This window comes from Electrophorus electricus, chromosome 3, assembly GCF_041902795.1.
Source record: "Electrophorus electricus isolate QZ-2024a chromosome 3, ASM4190279v1, whole genome shotgun sequence".
Taxonomy (NCBI): domain Eukaryota; kingdom Metazoa; phylum Chordata; class Actinopteri; order Gymnotiformes; family Gymnotidae; genus Electrophorus; species Electrophorus electricus.
In genome coordinates this window covers 11,242,501-11,257,500 of record NC_137499.1, presented here as the reverse complement: position 1 = coordinate 11,257,500, position 15,000 = coordinate 11,242,501, and the positions used below count along the sequence as shown (strand labels likewise).

At 53.1% G+C, this 15,000-nt stretch overlaps 1 protein-coding gene across 7 annotated transcripts in view; it reads left to right on the top strand.

Moving 5' to 3' along the window:
• agap1 (ArfGAP with GTPase domain, ankyrin repeat and PH domain 1) overlaps positions 1-15,000 on the top strand; it is a 100,348-nt gene that overhangs the window by 40,748 nt on the left and 44,600 nt on the right. For all 7 annotated transcript variants that reach the window (XM_035523514.2, XM_027004626.3, XM_081710239.1 and 4 more), the window contains 3 exons: positions 8,244-8,329; positions 9,141-9,282; positions 11,310-11,444. In XM_035523514.2, coding sequence (XP_035379407.1) covers positions 8,244-8,329; positions 9,141-9,282; positions 11,310-11,444 — 363 coding nt within the window. The remainder of the gene's footprint in view (positions 1-8,243; positions 8,330-9,140; positions 9,283-11,309; positions 11,445-15,000) is intronic.

Here is a 15,000-nt window from a genome sequence, read left to right as displayed (position 1 = left end):
CCCTCGCTCAGACCTGCGCGCACACACACACACCACCCTCGCTCAGACCTGCGCGCACACACACACACACCACCCTCGCTCAGACCTGCGCGCACACACACACACACCACCCTCGCTCAGACCTGCGCGCACACACACACACCACCCTCGCTCAGACCTGCGCACACACACACACCACCCTCGCTCAGACCTGCGCACACACACACACCACCCTCGCTCAGACCTGCGCGCACACACCACCCTCGCTCAGACCTGCGCACACACACACACCACCCTCGCTCAGACCTGCGCACACACACCACCCTCGCTCAGACCTGCGCGCACACACCACCCTCGCTCAGACCTGCGCGCACACACACACACCACCCTCGCTCAGACCTGCGCGCACACACACACACCACCCTCGCTCAGACCTGCGCGCACACACACACACACCACCCTCGCTCAGACCTGCGCACACACACACACCACCCTCCCTCAGACCTGCGCACACACACACACCACCCTCTCTCAGACCTGCGCACACACACACCACCCTCTCTCAGACCTGCGCACACACACACACCACCCTCTCTCAGACCTGCGCGCACACACACATCACCCGCTCAGACCTGCACGCACACACACATCACCCGCTCAGACCTGCACGCACACACACATCACCCGCTCAGACCTGCACGCACACACACATCACCCGCTCAGACCTGCACGCACACACACATCACCCTCTCTCAGACCTGCATACACACACACACACACCACCCTCCCTCAGACCTGCATACACACACACACCACCCTCCCTCAGACCTGCGCACACACACACACCACCCTCTCTCAGACCTGCGCACACACACACCACCCTCTCTCAGATCTGCGCGCACACACACACCACCCTCTCTCAGATCTGCACGCACACACACACCACCCTCTCTCAGACCTGCGCGCACACACACACCACCCTCTCTCAGACCTGCGCGCACACACACACCACCCTCGCTCAGACCTGCACACACACACCACCCTCGCTCAGACCTGCACACACACACACACACACACACACACACCACCCTCGCTCAGACCTGCACACACACACACACACACACACACACACCACCCTCACAGACGTGCACACACACCACCCTCTCTCAGACGTGCACGCACACCACCCTCTCTCAGACGTGCACGCACACAACCCTCTCTCAGACCTGCACACACACACACACCACCCTTTCTCAGACCTGTGCACACACACACACACCACCCTTTCTCAGACCTGTGCACACACACACACCACCCTCTCTCAGACCTGTGCACACACACACACCACCCTCTCTCAGACCTGTGCGCACACACACACACCACCCTCTCTCAGACCTGTGCGCACACACACACACCACCCTCTCTCAGACCTGTGCGCACACACACACACCACCCTCTCTCAGACCTGTGCGCACACACACACACCACCCTCTCTCAGACCTGTGCGCACACACACACACCACCCTCTCTCAGACCTGTGCGCACACACACACACCACCCTCTCTCAGACCTGTGCGCACACACACACACCACCCTCTCTGACATGCACACACACACACACCACCCTCTCTGACGTGCACGCGCACACACCACCCTCTCTGACGTGCACGCGCACACACCACCCTCTCAGACGTGCACGCGCACACACCACCCTCTCTCAGACGTGCACGCGCACGCGCACACACCACCCTCTCTCAGACGTGCACGCACACACACCACCCTCTCTCAGACGTGCACGCACACACACCACCCTCTCTCAGACGTGCACGCGCACACACCACCCTCTCTCAGACGTGCACGCGCACACACCACCCTCTCTCAGACGTGCACGCACACACACCACCCTCTCTCAGACGTGCACGCACACACACCACACACACCACCCTCTCTGACGTGCATGCACACACACCACACACACCACCCTCTCTCAGACCTGTGCGCACACACACACACCACCCTCTCTCAGACCTGTGCGCACACACACACACCACCCTCTCTCAAACCTGTGTGCACACACACACACCACCCTCTCTGACATGCGCACACACACACACACACCACCCTCCCTGACATGCACGCACACACACCACCCTCTCTGACGTGCACGCGCACACACCACCCTCTCTGACGTGCACGCGCACACACCACCCTCTCTGACGTGCACGCGCACACACCACCCTCTCTCAGACGTGCACGCGCACGCGCACACACCACCCTCTCTCAGACGTGCACGCGCACACACCACCCTCTCTCAGACGTGCACGCGCACACACCACCCTCTCTCAGACGTGCACGCACACACACCACCCTCTCTCAGACGTGCACGCACACACACCACCCTCTCTCAGACGTGCACGCACACACACCACCCTCTCTCAGACGTGCACGCACACACACCACACACACCACCCTCTCTGACGTGCATGCACACACACCACACACACCACCCTCTCTGACCTGCACGCACACACACCACACACCACCCTCTCTGACCTGCACGCACACACACCACACACACCACCCTCTCTGACCTGCACACACACACCACCCTCTCTGACCTGCACACACACACCACCCTCTCTGACCTGCGCACACACACACACACACACACACACACACCACCCTCTCTGCCCTGCAGACACACACATACACACACCACCCTCTCTGACGTGCACACACACACACACACACACACACACCACGCTCGCTCAGACCTGCACACACACACACACACACACCACGCTCGCTCAGACCTGCACACACACACACACACACCACCCTCGATCAGACCTGCACACACACACACACCACCCTCGCTCAGACCTGCACACACACACACCACCCTCGCTCAGACCTACACACACACACACACACCACCCTCGCTCAGACCTGCACACACACACACACACACACCACCCTCGCTCAGACCCGAACACACACACACACACACACACCACCCTCGCTCAGACCCGAACACACACACACACACACACACACCACCCTCGCTCAGACCTGCACACACACACACCACCCTCGCTCAGACCTACACACACACACACACACCACCCTCGCTCAGACCTGCACACACACACACACACACACACCACCCTCTCACAGACGTGCACACACACCACCCTCTCTCAGACGTGCACGCACACCACCCTCTCTGACGTGCACGCACACCACCCTCTCTCAGACGTGCACGCACACACACCACCCTCTCTCAGACGCGCACGCACACAGACCACACACATCACCCTCTCTGCCCTGCAGACACACACACACACACACACACACACAAACACACACCACCCTCTCTGCCCTGCAGACACACACACACACACACACACACACACACACAAACACACACCACCCTCTCTGCCCTGCAGACACACACACACACACACACACACACAAACACACACCACCCTCTCTGACGTGCACACACACACCACCCTCTCTGACGTGCACACACACACCACCCTCTCTGACGTGCACACACACACCACCCTCGCTCAGATGTGCACACACACACCACCCTCCCTCAGATGTGCACATACACACCACCCTCCCTCAGATGTGCACACACACCACCCTCCCTCAGACGTGCACGCGCACTCACACACCACCCTCCCTCAGACGTGCACGCGCACTCACACACCACCCTCCCTCAGACGTGCACGCGCACTCACACACCACCCTCCCTCAGACGTGCACGCGCACTCACACACCACCCTCCCTCAGACGTGCACGCGCACTCACACACCACCCTCCCTCAGACCTGCACACACACAGACCACACACACCACCCTCTCTGACGTGCACACACACACCACCCTCTCTGACGTGCACACACACACCACCCTCGCTCAGATGTGCACACACACACCACCCTCCCTCAGATGTGCACATACACACCACCCTCCCTCAGATGTGCACACACACCACCCTCCCTCAGACGTGCACGCGCACTCACACACCACCCTCCCTCAGACGTGCACGCGCACTCACACACCACCCTCCCTCAGACGTGCACGCGCACTCACACACCACCCTCCCTCAGACGTGCACGCGCACTCACACACCACCCTCCCTCAGAGGTGCACGCACACTCACACCACCCTCTCTCAGACGTGCACGCACACACACATCACCCTCTCTCAGACCTGCACACACACAGACCACACACACCACCCTCTCTCAGACCTGTGCGCACACACACACACCACCCTCTCTCAGACCTGTGCGCACACACACACACCACCCTCTCTCAGACCTGTGCGCACACACACACACCACCCTCTCTCAGACCTGTGCGCACACACACACACCACCCTCTCTGACATGCACACACACACACACCACCCTCTCTGACGTGCACGCGCACACACCACCCTCTCTGACGTGCACGCGCACACACCACCCTCTCAGACGTGCACGCGCACACACCACCCTCTCTCAGACGTGCACGCGCACACACCACCCTCTCTCAGACGTGCACGCGCACACACCACCCTCTCTCAGACGTGCACGCGCACACACCACCCTCTCTCAGACGTGCACGCGCACACACCACCCTCTCTCAGACGTGCACGCACACACACCACCCTCTCTCAGACGTGCACGCACACACACCACACACACCACCCTCTCTGACGTGCATGCACACACACCACACACACCACCCTCTCTCAGACCTGTGCGCACACACACACACCACCCTCTCTCAGACCTGTGCGCACACACACACACCACCCTCTCTCAAACCTGTGTGCACACACACACACCACCCTCTCTGACATGCGCACACACACACACACACCACCCTCCCTGACATGCACGCACACACACCACCCTCTCTGACGTGCACGCGCACACACCACCCTCTCTGACGTGCACGCGCACACACCACCCTCTCTGACGTGCACGCGCACACACCACCCTCTCTCAGACGTGCACGCGCACGCGCACACACCACCCTCTCTCAGACGTGCACGCGCACACACCACCCTCTCTCAGACGTGCACGCGCACACACCACCCTCTCTCAGACGTGCACGCACACACACCACCCTCTCTCAGACGTGCACGCACACACACCACCCTCTCTCAGACGTGCACGCACACACACCACCCTCTCTCAGACGTGCACGCACACACACCACCCTCTCTCAGACGTGCACGCACACACACCACACACACCACCCTCTCTGACGTGCATGCACACACACCACACACACCACCCTCTCTGACCTGCACGCACACACACCACACACCACCCTCTCTGACCTGCACGCACACACACCACACACACCACCCTCTCTGACCTGCACACACACACCACCCTCTCTGACCTGCACACACACACCACCCTCTCTGACCTGCGCACACACACACACACACACACACACACACACACACCACCCTCTCTGCCCTGCAGACACACACATACACACACCACCCTCTCTGACGTGCACACACACACACACACACACACACACCACGCTCGCTCAGACCTGCACACACACACACACACACCACGCTCGCTCAGACCTGCACACACACACACACACACCACCCTCGATCAGACCTGCACACACACACACACCACCCTCGCTCAGACCTGCACACACACACACCACCCTCGCTCAGACCTACACACACACACACACACCACCCTCGCTCAGACCTGCACACACACACACACACACCACCCTCGCTCAGACCCGAACACACACACACACACACACACCACCCTCGCTCAGACCCGAACACACACACACACACACACACACCACCCTCGCTCAGACCTGCACACACACACACCACCCTCGCTCAGACCTACACACACACACACACACCACCCTCGCTCAGACCTGCACACACACACACACACACACACCACCCTCTCACAGACGTGCACACACACCACCCTCTCTCAGACGTGCACGCACACCACCCTCTCTGACGTGCACGCACACCACCCTCTCTCAGACGTGCACGCACACACACCACCCTCTCTCAGACGCGCACGCACACAGACCACACACATCACCCTCTCTGCCCTGCAGACACACACACACACACACACACACACAAACACACACCACCCTCTCTGCCCTGCAGACACACACACACACACACACACACACAAACACACACCACCCTCTCTGCCCTGCAGACACACACACACACACACACACACACACACACACAAACACACACCACCCTCTCTGACGTGCACACACACACCACCCTCTCTGACGTGCACACACACACCACCCTCTCTGACGTGCACACACACACCACCCTCGCTCAGATGTGCACACACACACCACCCTCCCTCAGATGTGCACATACACACCACCCTCCCTCAGATGTGCACACACACCACCCTCCCTCAGACGTGCACGCGCACTCACACACCACCCTCCCTCAGACGTGCACGCGCACTCACACACCACCCTCCCTCAGACGTGCACGCGCACTCACACACCACCCTCCCTCAGACGTGCACGCGCACTCACACACCACCCTCCCTCAGACGTGCACGCGCACTCACACACCACCCTCCCTCAGACGTGCACGCGCACTCACACACCACCCTCCCTCAGACGTGCACGCGCACTCACACACCACCCTCCCTCAGACGTGCACGCGCACTCACACACCACCCTCCCTCAGACGTGCACGCGCACTCACACACCACCCTCCCTCAGACGTGCACGCGCACTCACACACCACCCTCCCTCAGAGGTGCACGCACACTCACACCACCCTCTCTCAGACGTGCACGCACACACACATCACCCTCTCTCAGACCTGCACACACACAGACCACACACACCAGCCTCTCTGACCTGCACACACACACACACACACACACACACACACACACCACCCTCTCTCAGACCTGCACACACAGACCTATACACGTACACACCATCCTCGCTCAGACCTGCACACACACACCACCCTCTCTCAGAACTGTACACATACACCACCCTCTCTCAGACCTGCACATACACTCCACTCTTTCTCATCTACACTGCTATAAGGGTAAACATCCTCCCTCCGATTTCTTTAGGGATTTCTTCCTTGTATCGGTTATCCTCTTTAGTAGAACAGCTGGAGGTCAGAGGTTAAAGGTTGGAGGTTAGCATGTTGGCCCCGGCATAATTCTCCTGTGCCTTCTACTGACCTTGGGTGACCCTTGAAAGAGTAATAGTGGCTGTCTCTTCCAGCAGGTCATTACATTTAGACACAAGCTGATTAACAGTGTGTAACTCCACTTAGGTTATGGCCCTTTAACTTTAACATTGGCTCTGGTGATCTCTGGGGAGGGGGAGAGAGGGAGAAAGCTAGGGAGAAGGAGGGAGGGAGAGAGAGAGAAGGCTAGGTGAGTGGAAGAAGGAGGGAGAGAGAGAAGGTTAGAGAGAGGGAGAGAGAGAGGGAGAGAGGTGCAAATCTTACCTGGTTTGTCTTGCATCTCATGTGCTTTCATCTCATCTCACCTCCCCCCTCCCATAGGAACAGAGTTCAAAGGTCAAACTGGGCCAGCTTCCCTATCTTCTGGGTCAGCGTGTCAGAGGTCAGATAGGACAAACTAAAGCACAGTCTTTCTCTTCCAGTTAATTAGGGATTAACAACGTGTCCTCCAGTGAGATGGATGTCAGGGGAAATGTAATGTTCACCTGGTTAATGCAGTGAGCTTTTAAAAAAAAAAAAAAAAATGAAACTGATGTTGATCTAGAAGGATGGTCTTCTGCATGTTAAACATCAAGTCCCAGCAGTGCTGATCTGGGAACACCTTTTTTGGATTTCATGGTCAAACGGAGACTGTTATTGGGAGTTATGGAGCAGATCCTGGGTCAGCAGAGAGCAGCGTGCCTGGCCATCCGTGTGCTCACCTGCCCTGGCGTGTTGCCTAGCAATGGCATCTCTCCGAAGCAGGCCTGCATGAGAGGGTGACCAGAAGACTGTGTGCTCTGAAAGGAAGGGATCTGTAATGATCTGGACATTAATCAAGAGATTATTGATTATTACAGGATGTTGTGGCTGAAAGCTTTGGAGCGTTTAGGGAAATATCCCATGACGATCACCACCATCTCCACGTCGGTCTCGTCCACCAGTAGTCTCATGTAGTTGTCAGCTTTAACCCTGTCATGGTCTTCTCCTGATTCATCGCACGTTTCTGTCTTGTAGGTGGGCGTTTCAAAAAGGAGATCGTAGTTGATGGCCAGAGTTACCTTCTCCTTATCAGGGATGAAGGGGGCCCCCCAGAGGCCCAGGTAGGTATTACAGACACCCACTTCAAGCATGCAGCCAGATTTGGTTTATTTCTGATTTGGAATGGCATTCCCAAACAGACCACGTTCAGTTACTTCAACAATGATTACGTGCTGCAGAGGATCTGGACTGCGGAAAATAGATCAGATAAGCAACAATCACAACAGCGGATGTGATGCAGGCCAGGCATTGCAGTGACCGGTGGAACTGTGGTCCTGCTGCCCTGAACTCTTCCACCGCGCAGCTGCGGGGCACGGATTGGTGGGAGCAGTGCGGTGATGTCATGCTGTGGTGTCATTCTGTGATGTGCGGTTCACACGAGGCAGTGCGTGCGGGATGTCCGGAGCAGTGGTCCGGCTCAGAGTTGTTCAGCTTTATTCACACTGGAGTGCTGAAATGCCTAAAGAAAGATCACCACTCTCGCTCTCTCTCACACACACTCACACTGTTTCTCTCACACCCTTTCATATTCATTTGCAGTATTGCCAAAGTAGTATGTAAACAACATGAATAAACCTTTGCAATATTAAAGAAATCTTTGTTTTTTTTCCCCCCACCGTCTGTCGTCTTGCTTTTTTCTCTGTCACTCTTCCCCCTTTCTCACACTAACTCTCTCTCTCCCTCTCTCTCTCTCTCCCTCTCTCTCTCTCTCTCTCTCTCTCTCTCTCCTCTCTCTCTCTCTCTCTCTCCTCTCTCTCTCTCTCTCTCCTCTCTCTCTCTCTCTCTCTCTCCTCTCTCTCTCTCTCTCTCTCTCTCTCTCTCTCTCTCTCTCTCTCTCTCTCACTCTCTCTCTCTCTCCCTCCATTCCCCCAGTTTGCATTGTGGGTGGATGCTGTGGTCTTCGTCTTTAGTCTGGAGGATGAGTTCAGCTTCCAGACGGTGTATCACTACTACAGCCGCATGGCCAACTACCGCAATACTGCTGACATACCGCTGGTGCTCGTGGGAACTCAGGGTGAGTGTGGGCCCAGAGCATGCTGGGAGAAGGCCTTTAGGACCCATGTTCTATAACACACACATGCACACACAAACCCAATAAACCTCTGCTTAAGGTGCACAGATATGACAGAAATGACAGGACTAAAATGTCATTCATGGATGCTCAATACCTCTTGGTCAGTCCAGAACTGACCAAAAATGGCTTTAAATTCTCTCTGCCTCTGTTGCACTGTACTGATGGTGGATATTACACACACTGTACTGACAGTCAATATTACACCATACACTGATGGTGGATATTACACACACTGTACTGATGGTGGATATTACACCATACACTGATGGTGGATATTACACCATACACTGATGGTGGATATTACACCATACACTGATGGTGGATATTACACACACTGTACTGATGGTGGATATTACACCATACACTGATGGTGGATATTACACCATACACTGATGGTGTATATTACACCATACACTGATGGTGGATATTACACACACTGTACTGATGGTGGATATTACACCATACACTGATGGTGGATATTACACCATACACTGATGGTGGATATTACACACACTGTACTGATAGTCAATATTACACTGTACTGATGGTCGATATTACACTGTACTGATGGTGGATATTACAACGTACACTGATGGTAGATATTACACTGTACTCTTGATGGTGGATATTACACACACTGTACTGATAGTCAATGTTACACCGTACACTGATGGTGGATATTACACCATACACTCATGGTGGATATTACACACGCTGTACTGATAGTCAATATTACACCATACACTGATGGTGGATATTACACACGCTGTACTGATAGTCAATATTACACCATACACTCATGGTGGATGTTACACACACTGTACTGATAATTGATATTACACTGTACTCTGATGGTGGATATCACACTGTACACTGATGGTGGATATTACACACACTGTACTGATGGTGGATATTACACCATACACTGATGGTGGATATTACACCATACACTGATGGTGGATATTACACCATACACTGATGGTGGATATTACACACACTGTACTGATAGTCAATATTACACTGTACTGATGGTCGATATTACACTGTACTGATGGTGGATATTACAACGCACACTGATGGTAGATATTACACTGTACTCTTGATGGTGGATATTACACACACTGTACTGATAGTTGATATTACACTGTACTGATGGTGGATATTATACTGTACACTGGTGGATATTACACTGTACTCTTGATGGTGGATATTACACACGCTGTACTGATAGTTGATATTACACTGTACTGATGGTGGATATTATACTGTACACTGATGGTGGATATTACACACACTGTACTGATGGTCGATATTAGCGGTTTTGTTGCTTGATGTGTTTCTTCTGTTCCTGTTAAATTCATCTAGAAAGTTCTGTTGTAAATGATCCTCAGACTCTTCACAGAAGTACTGTCTCGGTCGGCTGTGCTATAATCAACTCTTATACTTTAGTGCCATCTATTGGCTGAGTTACAGTACTGTAATAACTCTAGGTCTAAATAATGGTCGAACATGTATCTTTGTTTGAGCACCACTGGTATTCAGTGATTAGATTATTAGAATTGTCATTTCATTTTACAGGGAAATGTAGGTGTCCCAGATTATAAAGAGAACTATGGGTAATGTTTTCTATTTTAATAATGTTATGAGTTTTTATTTAGTATGGTAATTTAGCAAGATCATTACAAAAACCTTTTTCCCCCCCTAACTGCTAGGTGTTTTTAAAAATCAACAAACGTCAAAGTGATTTGATTAATGAAATCATCGTGTTGCATTTTTTCTTTGTGGACATGAGAGGGTGCCAGAAACAACAGCATTAGCCAAAGCACTTCATACCCTCCCAGCTTTATTCCGTGTCCCGATGGGAGAGGTGGTTTTCCACACCCTCTTTTGCAGCTGTGCTGTTGCGAATCCCAGAGTTGTCCCATTGCCGTGTCCTGATGTCCCGTGTCCTGCCATCCTTCCTGCAGATGCGATCAGTGCAGCTAACCCTCGCGTCATAGAGGACGCTCGTGCACGCAAGCTGTCCAACGACCTGAAGAGGTGCACGTACTACGAGACCTGTGCCACCTATGGCCTGAATGTGGAACGCGTCTTCCAGGACGGTGAGTCCCCGTCGCCCCCTTGTCTTGCAAATTCCTTGTTGACTTGTTGATTCCTTGTTGACTTGTTGATTTTATTACATTTTTTTTATGCGTCCAGAAACATGAGTTAGTTATTCCAATAACTTCAGATCAGGGGGAGTTTCTGCATGATGACTACACAATTCTACATTATTATGTATGGCGTTCCTGGTGCTGGCACAGACCTTTATGAGAGATTGGACGAGAGGTCGGAACATGCATGCGCACACGTGAACCGGAATCTCATCACTCAAATGCCCTGAAAACGTTGTGGCCCGTAACGCAGCGCTCTGAGCGCTCGTCATTTTCCGGGGCGGGCCAGCTCTGGTGAACGGGCCGCGTGGAGAGATCAAGGTGACCCTGCAGGGCCTAATTGCTCGTTAAACGTCTCGCACCCCCCCCCCCACCTCTCTGAAGGAGCAGACTGCTTCTGCCCAGGAACGCGGCGCTCCGTTATCACGACTTTAACTGCCTCTCTTCACCAAACCTCTGATTAGATTCCTGACTCATTATTAAAGGTTAGTGTTGGAATGATCTGGTTGCACAGCACATTTCTGTCCACTAGGGGGCAATAGAAGTCAATAAATGAGTGCACAGTGGCTCATTGGACCTGCTCCTTGTGCTGGACATAACATGTGATTACCTCTGATCCAATGTGGTGGACATAACATGTGATTACCTCTGATCCAATGTCAAGATTACTTCTCATCCTCTGGGATTTATTTTTATAGAATAAAAAAGTTGCGTGAGTGTGTGTTGGTGTGACAAAAGAGCAGTGTGTGAAAGAAATTGAAGCAGTGCAGTAGTGTGTTGGAGTGTGTGTATGATGAACAGAGTGCCTGCAGTTTTCTATCTGTGGGAAAAGTAGTGTAATCCAAATCCACTGAGAGGCCCCGCCCACCCCACCAGCCTTCTTGTGTGGGGTGCCTGCTGCACTGGTACCAGGGGGTTAAATAGTTAAATGGGGCTTTTTGCTGTATGAATGGTGATTGAGAATACCTCTGTACATTGTATGTGTATGCCCACATGTGCATTTGTGTATGTATTTGTATCGTGTGTATGCGCGTACGTGCGGGTGGGTGTGTCAGCGGGTGTGTGTGTGTGTGTGTGTGTGTGTGTGTGTTGACAGCAGAGCATCTGGGTGGATGTCAGATACGTGTACGTGTGTGTGTGTGTGTGTGTGTGTGTGTGTGTGTGTGTGTGGTTGAGAGCAGACTGGCTGAGCAGTTCTGATCCCTGGTCCTAGGAGGCAGATTTACACTCTAAACGCTCAGCCATTATCCCCTTCATTATTACGCTGTTAGCTGCAGCCAAGCCTGCTGCAATTTAGCACCTCGCACGCGCGCGCGCATGTGTGTGTCTCAGTGTCAGTGTGTGCGTTTCTCAGTATACAGTGTGTGTGTGTGTGTGTGTGTGTGTGTTCTTCCTTGTATTAGGCGATGAATTCCTTCTCGGTAATGACATTGTCGTCATGTGTTTCTCATGCTGTCACCCTCAACTAATTCCACATTCTAATTATCCACTGGAGTGGAATTCATTGATGAACAAAATGATTATTTTAATGTTTTGTGTCGGAATGCCATCTTGATAGCCTTCTTTCTTCCCAGAGGTGTGTGTGCATGCGTGCAGGTGTTTGTCCGCGCTCGTGTGTGTGTGTGTGTCTGTCCATGTGCGTGCACGCACGCATTACTGTACACGTCAACTTCATTCCCTGGTGACATCTGGGTCTGATTCTCTGCAGTGGTACTCTCTCTGTCTGGGTCTGATTCTCTGCAGTGGTTCTGTCTCTGTCTGGGTCTGATTCTCTGCAGTGGTTCTGTCTCTGTCTGGGTCTGATTCTCTGCAGTGGTACTGTCTCTGTCTGGGTCTGATTCTCTGCAGTGGTACTGTCTCTGTCTGGGTCTGATTCTCTGCAGTGGTACTGTCTCTGTCTGGGTCTGATTCTCTGCAGTGGTTCTGTCTCTGTCTGGGTCTGATTCTCTGCAGTGGTTCTGTCTCTGTCTGGGTCTGATTCTCTGCAGTGGTTCTGTCTCTGTCTGGGTCTGATTCTCTGCAGTGGTACTGTCTGTCTGAGTCTTATTCTCTGCAGTGGTACTGTCTGTCTGGGTCTGATTCTCTGCAGTGGTACTGTGTGTCTGGGTCTGATTCTCTGCAGTGGTACTGTCTGTCTGAGTCTTATTCTCTGCAGTGGCACTGTCTGTCTGGGTCTGATTCTCTGCAGTGGTTCTGTCTGTCTGGCAGCCTGTGCATATCATCCTAGTCACAGGTTTTAAATCACATGACCGTAATCAGTGGCGAGGCATCATCCAGACCAGACGGCCGTGCGCTTGTCTCTGTGGTTCCCGTCAAACCCACCCTGCTCCAGACGGCTCTCTGGGTCTCCTTGCTCAGGCTTTCATGAGAACTCTTCCTCAGTGTATGGCTAGAGAAATCTTCAGGACCAAAACGAGAACTGTGTGCGCACTGTTCAGGAGTTATTTTAGCGTTTGCTCAGGTTTTTTTGATAGAGTTGCAGCAGAGTATTAATAAAATTGTACTTTAACCAGGAAAATAAAAAATCTTTTTAAAAATGCATTAGATATCGATTTATGCTTATCATAATGTGTGTTCAATGATCCTGTTATTTGTACCTGAATCAATTGTTATTCCCTCAGATTTACGATCATCTCTGACACCACGTGTGCAGATGCGTGTGCAGGACGGCATTCTTGGCCTGTTATAAATGATTGTGGCTGGACGCGCAGGAGTGCAGAGGTTTTTCCCGCAGTAAATCACCCCGCGGATCCCAGCGAACTTCGATGGATTCCCCCAATCACAGAACGCCACTGCACGAATAACAAGAACATTAACCATTAAAAATAATTGGCATAGTAGTTATCTGCATTACATTTATGTAACCAAAGTGTTTTGAGAGATGTCTAGGAGTCTAATAGAGATTGTTTACTTAGTATGGGTCAGTCAGGAGTTCAGCTCAATGCCCAGCCGAGCAGATATGGGCTACTGCGCTGTGTGTGTGTCCACAATCCTTTGGTAAAGGTGTGGCATCTTGACATATCCCCAGCCTACGTCCATCAGTGCACTAATTTAATTATCCTAATTACCCACCATCCCCCTCCCCCCACTCGTGTCAGAACAGAGGACGGAGCGCTTCGTTAGCGCACGATAACTACTACTGAAGTCAACTGTGCAACCTCCATCCGTCTGTCTGTCCCTACGTCTCCCTCCCTCTTTGTGTGTGTGTCTCCCCCCCCCTTCCTCCTTCTCTCTCTGTCTCTCTCTCTCTTTCTCTCTCTCCCGCAGTCTCTCCCTTCCTCCCCTCTCTCTCTCTCTCTCTCTCCCGCAGTCTCCCTTCCTCCTCTCTCTCTCTCCCCTGCCGTTTCTCCCTTCCTCCTCTCTCTCTCTCCCCTGCCGTTTCTCCCTTCCTCCTCTCTCTCGCTCTTGCCGTTTCTCCCTTCCTCCTCTCTCTCTCTCTCCCTCTCTCTCTCTCTCTCTCTCCCCTGCCGTTTCTCCCTTCCTCCTTCTCTCTCTCTCGATCTCT